Source organism: Rhinolophus sinicus, chromosome 15 (genome assembly GCF_057876585.1).
Source record: "Rhinolophus sinicus isolate RSI-liver-muscle chromosome 15, RSI-T2T, whole genome shotgun sequence".
NCBI classification, from domain to species: Eukaryota; Metazoa; Chordata; class Mammalia; order Chiroptera; family Rhinolophidae; genus Rhinolophus; species Rhinolophus sinicus.
In genome coordinates this window covers 122,428,799-122,449,104 of record NC_142515.1, presented here as the reverse complement: position 1 = coordinate 122,449,104, position 20,306 = coordinate 122,428,799, and the positions used below count along the sequence as shown (strand labels likewise).

The 20,306-nt window shown below is 35.1% G+C and overlaps 1 protein-coding gene and 1 pseudogene across 1 annotated transcript; both read right to left on the bottom strand.

Moving 5' to 3' along the window:
- Positions 1-2,454: 2,454 nt before the first annotated feature.
- Positions 2,455-7,424, bottom strand: LOC109436535 (alpha-enolase pseudogene; annotated as a pseudogene).
- Positions 7,425-15,146: 7,722 nt separating this feature from the next.
- On the bottom strand, positions 15,147-19,867 carry PABPC4L (poly(A) binding protein cytoplasmic 4 like). Its single transcript, XM_074338521.2, has one exon. It carries the CDS (start codon positions 19,862-19,864, stop codon positions 18,752-18,754), a length of 1,113 nt encoding a protein of 370 aa, XP_074194622.1. The 5' UTR covers positions 19,865-19,867; the 3' UTR covers positions 15,147-18,751.
- Positions 19,868-20,306: the final 439 nt, after the last annotated feature.

The following is a 20,306-nucleotide window of genomic DNA, read 5'->3' as shown; positions in this document are numbered from 1 at the left end:
ATAGGGAAAAAAAAGTAGTGATAAAGGTTGTATTTCAGTCAGCTACCATTTGAGCAAACGGAATTTAATCTACTGGAGAAACTCTAGAAAGTGTGTAAAAATCACATTTCAAAATTCTCTCACTTGAGAGGCAAGGGAGCTGTATATTTATTCATCAATTCCCAGAGTAGTATGGATGCTACTTAATGTCACTCCTTCTTAAAATTAGTCACATTAAAAAACAAAACAAAAAAAGCACAACAACAAAAACCCACCAATATAAAATGACGGTTAGTAAACATCCCTGCTGCTGCAGATGGTCCTGAGGCTGGCCACTGCTGACATTCTTTATATTTCTCTTCTCCTTCTCATACCAAATTTTCTTTGAAACCAACACTCCAGTTAGGCACCGGTACTTGCCCAGTGTGATAAACCATACCTTCCTGCCTGAGGGCTTCAAACATTCGGTTACCATGTCTTGGTCAGATTGTGTTTCCCGACCGTTATTTCAGATCTTGACTCAATGAAGCACTAAGAGGTACCCTAAAGAATCTCCTTAGCTCCAGACATACTTCTTTGAGCCCCCATTACACAGCAGCAACTCCCCCCCCTCATGAAAATTGTGGTCATTTATCCCTGCCAGTATAGTAGCTCCTTTTTTAACTATTGTTTTACTGGCATGTGTGTGGGGGGCTGCTCAAAATAACTAAATTGAGTTAACACTTTTTCAGTTGAGTCCTTAATATGTTGTTGAGTAAACATGCCCTACCCCTCAGAACCAGGTCCTCTAATCCAGAAGGCCAATGTTGCTCAATGAGGTAAAAATTACTCAGTTATGTCACTGGGAACAATCGTGAGAAATCACTAAGATGAAGGTATTCTACCTACTGGAAACATTATAGGTATTAGGGCCAAACAATTCCTTGGACATTTTGCTCATTGTTGTTCCACCTTTGCCACACTGTAATTGATTTTCCAAGGCACTGATCATGATCCCATTATGATAAATCAGTCCATTTCTCAGGCCTTGAGTAGACTACTTACCAAGGCACTGCAATCAGAGAAGGAAAACACACAGCCACATCCTTGTCAAAACAAAAAATGCAACAGGCAAAGTTAAAAAGACAAGGAAGACCTTATTTAAAACCATTGCAATAGAGAAAGAGACTGAATTCACCTCCACTTAAACAAAAGGTGGGAGGTTTAAAAAATCGTGGTGAACTAGTAGAAAAGTATTAGATGACTTTGGAGGTGGGGTTTATCAATGGTCTGTGTCCAGCACATTGAGTTATTCCTGAGTTTGCAACTGTTTTTCTCTGTAATCAAGCTACTTGCTAATTCTTGCCCATTGAAGTTAGGTTCCCACCTTTGCTTAGAAATAGGGTGTTATCGCCTTTGTTATCTCCTTTGATGTTTACATTTCAAAGAGATGTTTCCCAGGTCCTTGAGAAAGACATTAACTGGAGTTATAAAACTGACAGGAGGTTAGGAGAAGATTTACATACATTTCAAAGGGACAGAAAATTAATTAACAATTGAAAAATTTTCTGAGATAAATGTTCTGAGAAAAGAGTTCAGAAGCCATAGTTAGGGTAAAAACAAGAAACTATCTAAAGTTTAGTGAAGCTGAGGGGAACTTTAAGGTCATCTTGGTCACCCAGAATATGTATCAATCCAGTATGGGTGAATAATTTACCCTACAAGGGTGGAAAGGATCCAATGTAATCAATCAAGTGTGGCTAACTGAACTCAAAGGATAGTGTCATACCAGTGGCTTCACTTTAGTCTCTACTGCTAAATGTTTCAATATTCAGGCATTTCTGTGAAAATCATGGAGCTGTACCTTATTCTACGTACTTTACTGTATATGTATTGCGACTCACAGTAAAAATAAAAAGAACAAAAAGTTAAGATCTCATCATTATGTATGCAAATCATTATTCCCTAAAAACATGGCTGGATTTTTTCAGTACTTTGTAAAAATTGTTTTCTTTCAATTTTGTTTTGTTCACCAAAAAAAAAAAAAAAAAGATAAGAATAAAATGAAGGGGTATAGACAATTTCTCCTGATATTAAGTTCTATTAATTACATATCCTTTCCGATAATTTTAAAAAATGTTTTTCTGGTCAACGAGGCCTTTTATTGCACAAGAAACCACGGGGGTCTTGCCTATGGATACCTCAGCGATTTCACTGTAAACACACATGGCTGCAGACACTTGGTGGGAAGCCAAGTGAGAAACACAATGATTTTGGCCAACCCCATGTTTATAGAGCTAGGGTGTCCAACAGGGTTCCAGACTGCGAAGCTCAGCTTCTGAAGCAGTTCTAAGGAAGCAGTGAGAGAACATCCCAGGGATGAGACAGGGGAGTTAAGTACCAGAGGCCCCTGCAGTGATCAAATGGGACCTTGACCTGTGAACCTCAGGTGCAGAGAGGCCTAACTGGCCAACTAGTGACTGAAGCATGAAGGGCTCACCTGCCTAAAGCTTCTGTGGCTAGGTGGTTTCTGAAGTCCCTGCTAGCAAACTTAACCTTGCTGCCCAGATCCTCTTCAACTCTGAGGAGCTGGCTGTCTTTGGCCAAGTGCTCGGATTGGCCAGATGCACCAGTCTGGATCTACCCTGTGCAGAACTCCATCCCTAGGTCAACGATGCAGTGTATATTCAGTCTCCCAGAATGCTGAATGAGACACTACGATGCCCCACCCCCTGGCCAAGCCCAGCCTGCACACCTGGAGAGACGTGGTCATGGAGCTGCTGTGGTTCACACTGAGCAGGAGGCAGCCACATGATGTCTGAACCACAGCCTTGGAAATCTGCTTCAGGTTTGTCACTGTGAGATTCTCCCCTACTACTTGGATTCCTGCACTCTCAGTGAACTTCTGCAGAGCTTCCCAGTCATTGCAGTCAAGGGTCTGCAACAGACACCACTGGGTGCCCCTTGATGAAGGGCTTGTACCGGTTGGCCAACTAGTGGGTTGTGATTTACCTGCTGGGGTCATCAGGCAACTTGAAGTTCGGGTCACACTTTTCCAATCTGAAGAACTGAGAGGGAGCCAAGTCCATGCCAGTGACAAGCTTATCCGTGTAGGTGGCTCTACCCACTGCTTTCTTCAGCAGCTCAGGGCTTCTTTATTCTCCCGGAACACACCTGCCTTCAGCCCCCAGACTGGTGGCATCTTTCACATGTTTGTTCTTGAAGATATTTTTCAGGTTGTCACAAATCTCCGCTCCAATGCGCATGACTTCCCTGAAGTTTGTTGCACCAATGGGAGGGACCTTGAACTCCTGCATGGCCATCTTGTTGCCCACAAGATGACAATGAGAACTCCCCACTCATCCCACTGAAGCTACCAAGGTGACTTCAGAATGATCAGCCAAGTCAGCGACATGGAGGTACCTGGGCAGCCCCTTCTCAACAGCTCCAGCCTCGCTGACCACCAGGGTCACTCCCAGAATGGTGTTAGTGCTACATTTGGATTTTGCTTTCCCTTTCTTCAATCTATATCATCAGTGTGTTAGTCTTCTGTTGTTACACGCACCCAGTTTCTTGATAATCAGGGTAGGTGCAATAGTTTTACCGATGTACTCAAGAGTCCTTGAGACATATTTCTTAGGTAGTTCTGCCATATAATTTTTGTAGTGGACCCTTAGTAAACTATATACTATGCATTTTGAAAAGAGAACAGATTTTAAGTGTATAGACTGATACATTGTCATAATATCTACTCACTATCCCACTTTTACTCCCAATCCCTGCCACTCTTCCCTATGAGATGTAAGAATTACACTAATTACTAATGTGATACTTTTTTTTTTCTGTTTTAGATTTTATATATTAATGAAAGTACAAAGTACTATTTATCTGTGCCTGGTTTCTTACACTCAACAGCATATTTGTAAAATTTAAAAGATGTTATTGAGGATAGTTGCATTTTTTCTTCATTCTAATTATTTTTATTCCACTGAATATATAATTCATTGAATTAATCTAGTGTTTATGAATACTTGGCTGTTTTAAGTTTTCAGATATTCTGAGTAATGCTTCTGTGAACAAATTGGTCCACGTATTAATTTTGAACATAAATACATATTTCTATTCAGTATAATATACCTGTAACTGATACAGGACTCATTAAGTTTAGTACATAATTCCAAAGGATATTCAAATGGATTATACCAAATTACCATCAGCCTGTGTGAGATTCCAAATTATCTGTATTCCTGACTACATACAGTTTTGCATTTTTACGATCCTAGTGATTGGCCTCATAATTTTAATTTGCAGCAAATAAAGTCAAGTGGACTTTTATACTTATATTGGTTATTTGAATATTCATATTTTTAATGGTCTTTTTAATTTTCCCCAATTTTTTAATGGATTTTCACTATTTTATTGATTTATAGGAGTGCTTCATATAATCTGATATGATTATATCATATAATATTTATCAGATGTATGAATTATAACTATTTTTTCTCTTTCTATAGATGTGTTTGTCTCTCTGAAATTTTCTGACAGAAATAATTTCTTACTGGCCTTTTGAGCCTCTTCTTTTGCTCGGCCCGCTCCAAACTCTTTGACGTGTACTTTTTCTCCTAATAATGCCACCTTGGGCCCTTGAGACATTCTCTTCTGCTCGGGTCTGCTTCGATTTCCTTGGAGTACACTGTCTCTTCTAACAAACTACTCCTTCACCACTTAAAAAAAAAATAATAATTTCTTATTGTAATATTTTTGTTTAAGCTCTTTGCATGTGCTATCTGAAAGACACGTCTGTAATCATTCTTTCAATATTATTTTCAGATTTTGTTGTCAAGAATCGCTGCATTATACGTTAAGAAGTATTATAAGTCTGCATTCTCTGGACAATTTTATGTAAAAATCTTGGAATTTCCTACTTAAAATTTTGGAAAAATTCACTGATGAAGATTTCTGGTCTTGAAGTATTCTTTCCAAACAGATTGTAATAATGGATCCATTTTTTAAGTAGATTGGAATATATCAGATTTTATATCCTTTCTTATTTCAGTTATGTAAGTCATATTTTTCCTGGATATTGTAAAATTACTATAATTGTTAACTATATTGAAGTAAATGTGTTCATAGCATTCTATTGTTTGCTTATTATTGATTATAGGATCTGAAGATGACTCCGTTTTAAATTCCTGATATTTTTAGCCTGCATTTTATTCTTGGTAAGTCATATACCAAAGTTTCATGAATCATTAATCATTTACAAGAACCAACTTTTGGTTTTGTTGATTTTATATATATTTTAGCCCGTGAAGATGGAAAAATAATTTCCCTCCCAACTTCTGAGTATTTCTGGCTGGACTAATCATCAAATTAACATGAAATAGATTAACAGGAGAAAATGACCAGATTCATTACCTATGTATGTACAGGGACTTCATAAGAATATGAGAACTGAGGGTTATTCGACAGCTGAGGCTTATATACCATTCTGGACAAAGGAGAGGCAATGGGAAGGGATTTCAAAGGGAAAGCAGCCTATTCACAGGTAGGTGAGAAAGAACAAAGGTGGTAAACAAATTGTTGCTTGAATGCCCCAAAACAGTGGGACACAGAGGAGGATTAACAAAAAAACCCACTCAGAGCCTCCCTGTGTGCCACACTTAATTCGTATATGTCGGTGCTTGTGCTAAGGTGAATACGCTAAGGTCCCTTCCTTAAGCAGCTTTTTCTATCTGAATTCCTTTAGGCAGGTAAAGGGGTGGGTCAAAGGTTCTTCTTTTTGCTTTTTATAAACAATATAATTTTACGTTTTACTTTTTTTAAAAATTAGTTTTAGGTGCACAAAACGAAGTAATACTTAGACGTTTATCATTTATATCCCTTACACTGTGTCACCCCCTTCCCCCATCCATTATCCCTCTGACATCACACAGAGCCGTTACATTTCCACTGTCTCTATTCCTAATGCTGTACTCCACTTCTTGTAAGTATATACATATATGTATATACATATATACATATATATACATATACATATACATATACATATACATATACATATATATATACATATATATACATATACATATATATATATATAAACTTGTAGTTGACATTCATTATTGTTCAGCTTCCTCTTCAAGTGTACAGTGCAGTGATCAGGCATCTACATCATCCCTGAGGTGGTCTCCCTAATGAGACAAGTGTCCACCTGATACCCTACAAAATCTTTACAACATTATTGATTACATTCCCCAAATTAACTTTCGTAACCCCATGGCAATCTTGTGGTTACTGACTGCTTTCTAATCTCCTCACATTCCCCCTTAACCCCCCCATCTAGCAACCCTCAGTTTTTCCTCTATGTCTCCGAAATTGTTTCTGGTTAGTTCATTCACTTATTCTCTTGTTTGGATTCCACATATAAGTAAGATCGTATGGTATTTGTCTTTCTCTGTCTGATTTATTTCACTTAACATAATGTTCTCTAGGTCCATCCATGTTGTTGCAAATGGTAAGATTTCTTTCTTCTTTATGGCTGCATAATACTCCATTGTATAAATGTACCACAGTTTCTTAATCCAGTCGTCTATCAAAGGTTCTTTCTGAATCTTTTGTTTCTTAAGAATACCCAGCTAAAAATCAATATCTCAAAAGGTATATTTTGGGGTGGCAAACTCTGGTCCCCATCATAGCTTAAGACACAAAGCAATGATGACAAGATTAGAACAATACGGGTGAGACACTGTGGTGATGTGATAGTAGTAGCTTGTCTTACATGGTTACTTTAATGTTAATTACCAAAAAAGACAGTTTTACATCAGAAGATACATATTTTTGTAATTTGAATTTCTAAATTAAACGTGAAATGAGCTAATTCTAATAATCGTGCAATGTGTTATCCACTTACAAATTTTTAAAAAATTGATATTTTTAGTGTCTCGTGTAAGGAACAGCAGCGTAAGAAACACCACATTCAGAATGAGCCAATGTACACTTTAGCAGAAACACTGAATTATAATTTGCCTAAGGAATACCAGGATTGCTAACTTTGTATATTTAGATTAATAGTATATTTCTACAAGGTTTGTGCTGTAACTGGAACTTAAGTAACATTTGTAAAGTGTTATCTGTCAAAGCCTGAAGAGACCCAAAGAGAATGTATGTCATTATGCAAAATTACTAATTAAGTACAAGTAATTTAGCAGATAATTTACATGTTCATTTTATAATAGAAATTATTTAGTTTTAGGGTTCTCTCTGTATTTCTAAAGTAATATTGACCCAAGGGATCACAGACTGTTAAGAAGTATAAATTATACAATGAGACATATGTTTAACTGACTCATAGAGCTTTTGTTGTGGCTAATGATTCCTCTAACGGTAATTGCATAAGGGAAAACATTTTCTTTGTAAGTAAATAATGTTCCTTACCTCTTAAATCGACTGTCAGTTGACAACATTAATGTGGAAAAATGTCTACCTTCTTGATTAGCTCTCCAAGGATATCCAGCAGCTTTAAATTAATATTGATCAAATAGAAACCATCATATCTATCCAAATATTCTTACAAATGTTGATGCACAGAAAAAAAATATTATTTCAATAGATATTTCTAGAAAGAAAAACTGTCCTGAAATATACCATACTGACATACCTTATTTTATTACACCTCACCGATGTTGCATTTTTTACAAAATGAAGGCAAGACCCTCCACCAGCAGAAATATCACCACTCACTTTATTGCAGTGGTCTGGAACTGAACCCACAGTATCTCTGAGGTATGCCTGTAAATATTAGGTTGGTGCAAAAATAATTGCCGGTTTTGCAATTATTTTTAACCTTTTAAACCGCAATTAGTTTTGCACAAATCCAATACACTGTAAATTATTAGTGTAAGGAAGTTGTGTAGGAATAGTGCTTTGATTTTGTGACTATCAATAAGTACTATCTCCACTGATAAGTCTTAAATATTTCAATATATCAAAGATTTGTGTATGTATAGTAAAATAGTAGCCATATGGTGTTAATAATTGCTGCCTTAAGCTGCAGCTTTGGGGAGAAAATAAAACAATTTGCATCCCTATCCTTTTTTTATCTAAATCATCTGAAAGATCCATAAGGGTAGGAATTTTGTTTATTCACAGCTTCAGTACCAATAACCTTAGGTGCATTTTAATTTAGGTGGCGATAATCTCAAATTATTCTTTCTGTTTTCTTTTGGTTTATTGTTGGTTTTTAATAACTTTTTCAATGTTGGTATTTAATTATTTTATATTATTTTTCTAATTTGCATCCTTTTATTCTGATCACTTTGAAGATTTTTTTCATATGTCTGTCCCTTCTTTAGAGCATAATTTTCAGCCAAGAAGAAAATATTTTCTATTGGAAATTTAAGCTAATTTAGTTATTACTACAATTGATGTACTTAGCCTCTAATACCATATTTTTATAAGTTTTATTCACACGTAGGTATATCAATATTTGTCATTTATTCTCTCATCACATATTTTAGTATTTAGAAAAGTTTGCAGTTTTAAACTAGTGGTTACCTTTTATACTATTTTTTATAGAATATTCACAGTCATCTCACTTTTTCGGATGCTGTCCATTGTTTCCCTTTTTGAGCAATACGGAATTCAACAAGCACCATTTTCTTCCTCCTCTCCTCCTCCTTTCAAATCCAATCTGAACTCGTGTGCTTTACTCCCAGTAAATACTTGAAAGCAATTAGTGAATTGATTCAGGTTGTTGTTGTTGTTGCTTGCCATTGAGTCGGCTCCTGCTCCTGACAACCTTCTGAATAAGTAACGTCCACAGTGTCTGGTCCTCACAACCCTGCTCAGCTCCTGTGGACTCAGCATAGGGCTTCTTTTATGGAGTCCGTTCATCTCGTGTTTGGTCTTCCTTTTTTCCACGGCCTTCTATTTTCTCAGCATTATTGTCTTTTCCAAAGAACCCTGCCCCTCATGATGTGCTTAAAGTAGGACAGCTTCCGTGTTGTTATTTTTGCCTCCAGTGATATCTCAGGCTTGATTTGCTCTAGGATACACTTGCCCATCTTTCTGGTGCTCCAGGGTATCCACAGAGCTCTCCTCTAACACTGTATTTCAAATAAATCAATTATTTCCTGTAGATGGTGATAGAATTGATTCTACTTTCCGTACTGTCTCTCATGTTTTTAAACAGTTTTGATTGTGTTACTTTATCTAAAACATCAGAACATTTAACTCACATATACTTTCCTTATGTTTATCTCTTACTCTTTCTCTTAGAGATAAATATATATTCAGTGTATCTTCAGTTGTTCTACATTTCTAAAGATAATCTAGTAAGTTTCCTCAGGAAAAGAATATAAGGGAGATTATTGATCCCTTTTATTGTAGTTTCCTATTTCTTTAATTTCTTCTATTTTCTTATAATTTCTCCAATTTCTAGAAAAAAAAATACTAGTCCATTCTTTTCAGTCTTTGTTGCTTTTCTAATATACACATATATAAGACTATAAATCAATCACAAAGCATATATATCTCTCACAGGTTTGTATAGATTGTAAACTGATTATCATTCAATTCAGAATATTTTCTGATTTCCGTTGTAATTTCAGAGCATATTTTGTAATTTGTGAATCTGTAATGATTTGCCAGACACATTCTTTTTTTTGTTTCTATTTTAATTGTACAGTGATCGGCAGATATATTCAGTGTGATTTTAGTGCTTTGAAATATATCATGACTAGGTTATAGCTCATTATATGGATGATTGTTGAAAATATTCTACTTGTACTTGAAACTGACATGAGTTCTGCAGTTGTTTGGTCTTGATGCTACATATGCCAATCATGTCCATTTGTGCTATTCTATATCCTTACTGATATTCTGAGTGCTTATTCTATGTGTTTAAACTACAGACAGATTAACAAGAAACAGATGACTTGTACAACATTATGTACCACTAGATCTAACAGATGTTTATAAAGCTCTATACCCAAGAACATCAGAATACCTATTCTTTTCTAGTGCACATGGAGCATTTCCTAGGATAGATCATATGTTAGCCATAAAAAAAGTCTCAAAAATTTGTAATTGAGAAATAATACAAAGTGTGTTTGCCAACCGCAATGGAATGATACTAGAAATCAAGATCAGAAAATAATTTGGGAAGTTCAGAAATATATGAATTAAAAAACAAACAACCAATGGATCAAAGAAGGGTTAAAAGGGGAAATTAGAAAACACTTTGAGATCAATGAAGAATGAAAACATAACCAAACCTATCTATTATACCTAGATAGCAATGATTAAGGGAAATGTATAACCACCGATGCCTATGTTAAAAAACAGGAAATATTTCAAATGAATAATGCATCTTCCACCTTACGGGATTAGAAATAGAAGAACACACTGAACTCAAAGCAAGCAGGAAGAAAATAATAAACAAACAGACAAAATAACAATAAAAAATAATACAGAAAATGAAATAAAAAGTTGATTCTTTTAAGAAATAAACAAAGTTTATAAAGAAAATAACCTTTGTATATGAATATACTCATGAGAATTAAAAACATAAATTCACCCCAAAACTTGTACACAAATGTCACAGCAGTATAGTCACATTAGCTATGAAGTGCAAACAACTCAACTGTCCAACATGGTAGATAAACAGAATATAGTATGCTCCTGCAAATGAATATCCAGACATAAAACAGAATTAAATACTGATACATGCTGCAACATGGAGGAAACTTTAAAACATTAGGATAGGTGAAAGAAGCCAGACACAAAAGATCACATACTGTATATAGTATTTATATAAAATGTCCAGAACAGAGAAATCCTTAGAGACAAAAATTAGACTAAGGTCGTCAGGTGCTTAGGGTGAGGGTGGGATAGAAGGGAGAATGGATGTACAAGGTTTCTTTTTTGAAGTGACAAAAAATATTCTGGAACTGGATAATGATGATGTGGTACAATCTTGTGAATATGCTAAACAACACTGAATTTCACACTTGAAAATGTTTACTTTTATGCCATGTGAATTATATCTCAATTTAAAAAATGGACATCTATGTAATTTTCATAGCTGCGTTATTCATTATAACCCCAACATGAGAGCAACCTAAATGTTCATTCATGGTAAAAGGATAATTTGTAGTATAGTCACACGAAAGAGTGACATATGAAAATAGTAATGAACACATCATGACTGCACTAAGTAGTATGTATGAATCTCACTGAAATACCTTGATTGAAAGTGACACAAGAGGGTGCATGCTTTCGAAATCGTTGAGTATAGTTCAAGATATCTAAAATTACTCTTTAGAGTTTGCAGTCAACACAGAGGTTACAGCTGAATAAATGTGATCGGGAAGTGGGAGGAGGTAACAGGAGTATAGGTAATGTATCTTGGCATTAGTGGTAGTTACATAAATATACGTGTTTTTATATTATTTATCAAGTTGTATGCTTAAAATTTGTTTTTTTCTATCTGTATGTTATATCTTAATACATATTTTAAATTAAAAAAAACAAACAAACCACTAAATAAATACATAAACACCTTTCATCGATATGTGCAGTTTCCCCAAAATGTTTTGCCCATATTTCTTAGGTCTATGCTGTGGCTACGTGTGCACTCCCCAAGCTGACACCTAATAATAATTTGATGGGATTCAACGGTTTGCTACTGACTTTTCTTTCTCTACCCCATACTTCATCTTTTTAAGGACTTAGGACTTACTTTATTGTTTCTATTACAATGGCTGCCCAGTCTCCTTCACGTGTTCCTGTTAGAATAAGATCAGATCCCCTACAAAGAAATATATCCACACTACATCCTAAAACATGAAAAAGCATAGGTAGGGAGAAGAATGGTTATACAAAATAATAATAATAAAATACTAAACAATAGCATTCTAAATATTTGAAGGTAAGCCTCTTTGTCCATTGCAAAAAACTTGTCCCCCCTCCCCCCACCCTCCTTACAACACTATGCCGTGTTGTCTAATTAAGAAAGTAGTGCCTCTGTAGAGTACAATCTTTCTTACCACTTGTGTGAGAAAATAAAATAAAATAAATAAAAAAGAAAAGGAAAAAAACAATACTTCCATTTTGAAAAGAAGATCTATTACTTATTTTGATATGGTAACAAATCCCCTATCATTTTTTTTTTTTCATAAACCAGTTGGACCATTTATTTCACCCCTTGTAACAAGCACCATACTACCTGATAAAATATTAAAGCTTTGGGTGAAACAGGGATTAGTTTGACACTTTAAAGGACTTGTAATAAGAACAGTTTATTTTCAGCATGTTGAGCAAGGGAAATAGTAGGAAAGAAAAGACTTAAAAGATAGACAGGGACCAAAGAATACAAAGTTTCCTAACCATGGTAAATATTATACGTGCCTACCTGCCTTAAAAAGTAAAAGGAGGCCACGAGAGGTTTTTAAACTAATGGCATGGTCAAATTTGTATTTGACAATATATTTTGGTTAAAATAAAAATAAGATTACCATATCTCAGTACCAACTGCTTTTTACCAATTGTAATCTATACAATATAAATGTCACTTGTATAGGTATTGCATATAAAATATTAGTGACTAGAGTAGTGAATTATACTAGATTATCATTTCATTGATTCAGTAATATAATGATGTGTCAAAACAGTCTAGTTATAATTCTGAGATCTGGCTTGCATTCAAATTGAAGCGCTTCTTTAATTAACAAACGGTTGTTGGAATGACTATTATAAAGGCTCACTTTAACTTCAAGAAACTAGGATTGGCAATAAGTCAAAACTGTGGTACATTGGTATGCCACTGGCACATGTACAAAGATAAAATGGAATGTAAATCAAAACTGTGATTCTCTACAGACTGTCAGATATGGTTTCCTGAGATAAACAAATCCCACTGTAAATACCAATTTAAAACACACACATACACACACAGACGCACACTCACAATACAATGAATCATGACCAGTCATCACTCTATGCAAATAAATAAATAAATAAATAAATAAATAAATAAATAAATAACATCCACCATTTCAGTGACATTGCCTTTGGAACTCATAATGAGCAGTTAGTACTTGGCAGAACTTCATACTGGGGATATCTGTAATATCTAAGGTGATATAAACATAAGAGGGTTAACAAAATCTGATGCAATACATTGTACAAAGTGCCTGTGTCTCTCAAAAGCTAAGTATTTTCTCTACTGTGGCAAAGAATGCCACTAAGAGGATCATTTTTCTTCTCTTAAGTCAGGTATTTTGTTTCACTCAGGGGAACTTCAATATAGTTAAGAGCATTCTGTGAACTCATAGATAAGACATGACCATGAGACAAAACCAACACATAGCTATAAATATTTCCTCTCAGCAAACCTGTAATCTGACCTCAACAAATTCAAATCCAAGTGTATTCGTAACTCAGAATTTCATAATCTGTATTTTTTAATATATGTGTTGCATGGTTAAATGTGTGAGGGTTATACCACATTTGTGTAATACAGACAAAATATATTGAAAAGCTTTAAGTCCAATTTTGTTAATTTTTATGACTTAAATGTACTTACTAAAGGATTTAGTAATAAATCCTTTAGTAAAGAAAATGAGAACTGCTTAATTTATCTTCGTGTTATTTTTATATATTGGGGCCATTTTGTAGGCATATAACTTTTTAGGTTTTTTCTCAACACTTATGTATAACCTTGTAAGTAGGAACTACTCTTTTAAAATTCTTTATATAGACCACCACAACAGTCGGTGATACACACAGTACATTAATAGTCCCTTTCCTCTGGCGGTACAATTATAAAACATTAATAAGCATGAAAACATATTTGCCTTAGAATACTCTAAATTAAAACTCAAGAAACCAATACTTTATTAAATGTGGGTTTATTTTGAAACATTCTTGACCATTTGTAATCTGTCGATAATTATTTTTGGTGGAAACCCATTTGAGTGACTAAATTGAATCTAACCATTTCATTGTAATTTTCAGTATGTGCCTAATTTAGATCTAAAAGGATATAACATGAAAAACCACGAGCCCCATTACGAAACAAAACTGAATTCAATTTTATACAGGATATATGGCATAATTTATTCCCTAGGATTGTATAATTTGATAGAGAAAAATCACCACTTTGACTCAAGTGTTGAAAACTATCTATAGGGTGAAATGTGATTTTAAATCTATTAGTTAGCAAAAATTAAAATAAAACATTAAATACCCAAATTCCAAATTAGATACAAATAATGAAAAATATCCAGAGTTTAGTGAATGCATACCCTTAAATTCATTTATATTCTTGTTTCTTCCTATCACAAGCCCATTCTGCATAGAATTTGGAAAGTGACTCCTTCCTCAATTTTAGTGACAGACCTTGTTGAATCTATATACTGATAATGGATGATGAGAACTCCAGGGGAAGGCTGTGAAAACATGTCTAGGAAAGTCATTGCCTGAATGTGGTTGTAACTGTGTGATTCCTGCCACACATTCCTGTTACAATCTTGTCATTTGCCTGATGATGCAGCTAAGATACGAAGGCGGAAGAGCAAGAGACTTCAGGAGAACTGGAGCAGAAGTCCTGAGATACCCTGCCTGAAGATACCTTCAGTCTGAATTCTTTGTTAGGGGAAGAAATGTCCTTTTGTAGTGTGACTTGGGAATTTCTGTTACTTGAAGCCAAAGATGTCCTAAGGATATTTAATTTCTTCCACTTTTAAAATGTAAATGAAAAACTATATATATAATATATATTCATATATATAAAGAACTATATATATATCTTATCTACTGCTTTTATCTACTTAAAAATTACATTATGAGGAATATTTTCCTAATGTAATACAAGCTAATTCCAAATCCTCAACATGTTCGCTGAATTTTACTTCAACAATTAAATTCAGAACTGTCTTTAAAATAGTCAATTATTCTTCATGAAAAACGGTTTGTATTAGCAGTTCTTCTCAATCATGGTGCCATAATTTTGAGTAACTTAAAACACAAATGCTAATTCATAGAAGAGTTGGTCTTTTAAAACATGAAATACGTGTATCTTCATTTTAAAATGCAAGTTGTTTTCAGTTTACTCCTAAAGAGAAGTGATCTTTAAAAAATTAGAAGTACTTAAAAATTAAATAGAAATAATTTTCAGACATGACTTCACTATTCAAAGCTTACTTTATTTGATATTTTCAACATGGATTTATAAAAATATCAAGAACACAAAATACCAACACTAAACCACTTTAAATAAAAAGTATATTTTTACCAACTATATATTTAAAATTTAAAATAAAATGTAAAAAGGCACATTTATTGAATTGGCTGTACATGAAAGCAGGCATCTACACAACAAACCTGGCAACGTTTTTGGGGAGAAGGAGAAGAGAGAAGCATGAACGCAAGGCATCTCTAAGTAAATTAGCAGTTACTAGAATATGTATCAAAAAAGCGAATATTCTTCTCATTTAATCAAGGCACTTAGACATAGAAGACTAAATTTTCTTGAAAGAATGAACCTCTAACATCAACTAGGATGACGATATTACCACACATACAGAATTTAGAACGAGCAAAATTTAAATACATTAATCAAGAAAATCCACAGGATCATATATATTTTGTAAACTGACTTCGTCATTTATGGTAAATATTAAAAATAAGCAATTTCTACTAAAATGATAGAGTATTGTGCCATGAAGCTAGAGTTACAATTCATCTAGACTTCTAATATATGCTTTATAAATTATTTGTGCACATAAATGACAACACAATTCCCTGATACTATTTTGATAACCCATTTACAAGCATTATGAAATATGGTCAAAATATTTGATCATTTTGATAGACTGGGTAATCCAGAAAGAGATATCAAAGTTTGACACACCTACTACAATTCCCAGTCCTATTACCTGGCACCCCTCCTTAAAAACTCTCTGTTTTTGAAGTAAATACTTCTGAACACAGTGATTCAGAGAGCTGATGAATTAGCGCTGGCATATGAGGTTCACATATATTCTTACAATCGAGCAGTATTTACCAAAACACGCTATTAAAAATTGACAAGCAAGACACTTTTAAAGATTCACTATAGTCTTTGGGTAAGATACTGTACAGATCAAAATTTGTTTAGATAATATTGAAAATATGAAACTCTGAAACTAACAGAAGATGACAGAGATGAGTTGTGTGTGTGTGGGGGTAAATATATCTTACTTGTTCAAAGTGTTTTGAAATACAGCATTAACATCATCTAAGCAAAGACTGAAAACTCTTAGTTTAAAAATTTAACTTTGGAATAAACTCAAAACTATAAACAATGTGAGGATATCAGGAAAAAAGTCTAAACTTTTGTTCTTAACATGTAAAGAAATCTAACAAACCCATATAAATAATTAACAACAAAAAAATAAATCACCCCAATTGGAAAATAGACTAAGATCGTGAAACACTGGCTCATGACTATGAGAATACAAATGGCCAATGAATATAAGAAATGCTGTTTAACTTCTGTAATAAAAAAGTAAAAGTAACCATGAAATATACATATATATATATATATTTACATATCACGCTGAATCAGCCAACAACCTAAAAGACCCTTGCTCTCGGAGTGTATAGAAACGGGCAATCCTGCACACTGATAATAGAAGTGTATATGTCATTAGTTTTCTGGACAGAATTTGGGCAATATTTATTAAAATTATTTTTACATTGCTATCTTTTCAAACATTAACTCCAGTGAATTATGCATCTTCTTAAGAAAATAAATGGATCGATATATATCAGCATACATGAGTTTGCAAGGATGTTTTCCAAGTTATTTACGACAGAGGAAAAAAGGAAAAAGGAGGGAATGATCCAGCCACCTGTATGTTTATCAAGAGGAACTTTGTTGTATTATGGTTATATATATTAAATGAAAGATAAAGGTCATTAAAATTATAAGCAAATAATTATTTGTGGACATGGAATTTGACTATGGCATATTGTCAAATTAAGACAGCAACTTCAAACAAGGTTTATAATATGATTCTATTTTTGTTAAATTATTTCCGCGTATATGTATAGAAAAAAAATTGGAAGGATATGCAACAAATTTTAACAGAAAATGTCTGCATAATAGGATTATATGCTGCTATAATTTTTTAAATTATCCATGTTTTTCATTGTCTAGAAGATATTTTTAATTTAGAAAACATGTGACTAATATATAGTTTATACAAAAATAAGCAGAAAGAGCTTTGTCTCATTCTTTCATAGCTAAAAAACTAACTAGTATTGCCAAAAAACTAGTATTTTTTTGTACTGGTAATATATGAGGCAGAAGCTTTGACTATATGGTTACATAAAACAACTAAAAAGAGTAAGGATTAAAATAGCAACAACAATAAAACTATTTTCTAGACACCTTTGGTATGAGTGAATAACAAATGTAAAAGCAATTATTTAAATATGAATAAACAATTCTTGCCTCTATTTTCAAAGTGGATTTCAAATGGCACACAGTAGAAGTCAATATAATATAGCCCTTTTAAACAGTATAAAAAGAAACTATGTAACATAGACCAAAGGCAGAAGAGGAAATATCTGGCAATGGGACTAAAATAAAAATTATGGTAATCAACAGGCTGAGGCATAACTTCAATTTATCAAAAATCAGTTAGTGAGCTTCTGATCAATCAAGGCTAAAAGTGAACCTTCATAGGTTAACACAGCTCTCATGGTCTAAGTAAAGGAGACAAGAGTTCATAAAAATAAAGCAAGTTTTACTTTTCTGAACCCTGAGACAATATCACTACATGAACTGTATAAAACAGACACTAAAAACACTTAGTTTTTAAGCAGCATGTCTATGTTTTACACACACACACACACACACACACGAGTTTTATAATATTGGTATTGGATAAAAACTTAAGGCATAACATTAAGCTGTAAAGGTATGAAGACAGTTAAGATCAGACCAACTTTTTGTCGCTTGAATTGACACAGGTTTATAACCTAAGGAATGTAGAAGTTAAGGTTTTACTATTCAAGTCCCAATTTTGATAACTAGCAAACACCTGAATTATAGTCAACCAATGGAAAGCATAGCAAAATATTCTTTAAAGCAAGTTTGTAGGCAACATTAAAAATCTCCATCATTAATTTCAGCCATCAGAAAAACAATCATGTCAGGATATAAATTTAAAAGATGTTCCACTATGTCCTAGTACTTTAAACATTAATTGAAAATGAAATTAAATTTGTACTAGTGATTTTTAAAATGTTAGTTCCCCCCCAAAAAAAAAAATCTTAGATGAGAAATTAGAAATTTTACTTGTAAAAATAAATTACTTTGCAAGCCTTAGGTAAAATAACTATTTTAAGCATTTTTTCAACAGAAGAAATTAAAGCTAGCTATTTTTAAAATAAGAAAATATGCAACAAACTCAATTACCTCACTTCAGTTGGTTCAAAATGTATAATAAAAATATATAATTATACTTGTCACCATGAATAATACATCAAAACCACTAAAAAAATACAATATTGTAATTCAAGTTGTGCCTCTGTAAAATGAAGCAACCTTCTAAGATGCATTTATTTTTCCGCAAAATAAAAACAAATAGCTTTGGAGACAAAACCTTTTATGACAACATGTACTAATCTAAGCAGCCATCTGGTGGGATTTGAACTTGACCTAGGACAACTGAGGCAGCAATCACTATCACTCCCCCACCTGCTGAACACACAGGCTGGTGCAGTCAGTCTTTGTCTCCTAGGGCCTCTGGGCCAGGGCGATGTTGAGTGGCTTGGAGCCCAAGATGCGGCCATTCATTTCAGCCATTGCTTTAGCGGCCTCCTCTGGAGAGGAGAAGCAGATCAAACCAAACCCTTTGCTTCGTCCTTCTTCTTGCATTACCTTAATTCTGTTAATTGATCCAAATGCAGAAAATTCCCTCCTTAGTTGTTCATCATCAATGGTTTCATCCAGGTTCTTAATATAGAGCTTCACTCCCCGGGACCGCCTGTATCTCTCCTGTTTCATCTGTTCAAACATTTGCTTTAACTCAGCCTGTCGCTCTGCTTTCTTTTGCGCACGGCCTACAAAAAGCAGCTGTCCACTTATGTCCTTCCCATTCATTTCTTCCACAGCCTTTTGGGCAGCCTCGTGGCTGTCAAAACTCACAAAGCCAAAGCCTTTGGATTTTCCACTGGAATCTGTCATCACCTTAACGCTCAGGATTTTGCCATAGTGGCTGAAAACTTCCTTCAGTCTCTCGTCATCCATGTCATCTCCAAAGTTTTTGATGTAAACATTGGTAAATTCATGGGCTTTATTTTGGAGCTCGGCCTCCCGATCTTTGCGGTTTTTGAATCTGCCAACAAACAACCTGCAGTCCTTCAGCAGAGCCCCATTCATCTCCTCAATGGCCCTGTCTGCAGCAGTCTGGCTCTGAAAGTGCACAAACGCGTAGCCTCTCGATCCTTGATCGTCACTCATCACCTTGGAGGACAGGATCTTTCCAAAGGCAGAGAAATGTTCGTAAAGCGTCTTGTTATCAATGGATTTGTCCAGATTCTTGATGAACACGTTCCCAATTCCAGATTTCCTTAAGTAGGCGTCGCGTTGAGACCACATGAGCCGGATAGATTTGTCTTTTATCATGTCGAAGTTCATTGTGTCCAGGGCCTTTTGGGCATCGGCCAGGTGCAGGAAGTTCACGTAGGCGTAGCCCAGAGAGCGACGGGTGACCAGGTCCCTGCAGATGCGGATGGACAGCACTGGTCCCACGGCGCTGAACTTCTTGAACAGCAGGTCCTCGGTGACATCAGCATGGAGGTCGCCCACATACAGGGAGGCCTGGCGGTACTTGGCTGCTACATTCATCTCCTTGTTCCTCCCACTGGGAGCCTGTCCCTAGGAGCTCTTGCAGGGACTGCTGAAGGAGGGTAGCCAGGCCACAGCTTGGGCTGGGCTCAAGCCTGGTGGCCTCTGGATCCCCGCTTAGAGCCTGAGAGATGGGGTTCAGGGACAGCACCCCCGGGCTCCAGCAACACCCTCATCAAAAAGGCTCCCAGCAACCAATCCGGCCCTGCCTGGAAACTGGCGACAGGGCTTTGAAATCTCAAAAACAGGCTACCTCCCAGCCTGTGCCCGAGAAAGCTTCCGTGGCAGTCTGGCCCTCAATCTGAGCGTCCTCCACAGACAGTCTGGTGGCTGGTGGCTGAATAAAAATAGGCCGCACTCAGGCTGGTTTAGAGTTACAGCCGCCGGGAAGAACTCCACAAGTGGCCTGGGAGGCGGCGGCCCCGGGGCGCGGAGCGTGGGC

Excerpts from the sequence above, each read along its gene's own strand:
- PABPC4L (XM_074338521.2), bottom strand. The coding sequence starts at position 19,864 with ATGAATGTAGCAGCCAAGTACCGCCAGGCCTCCCTGTATGTGGGCGAC.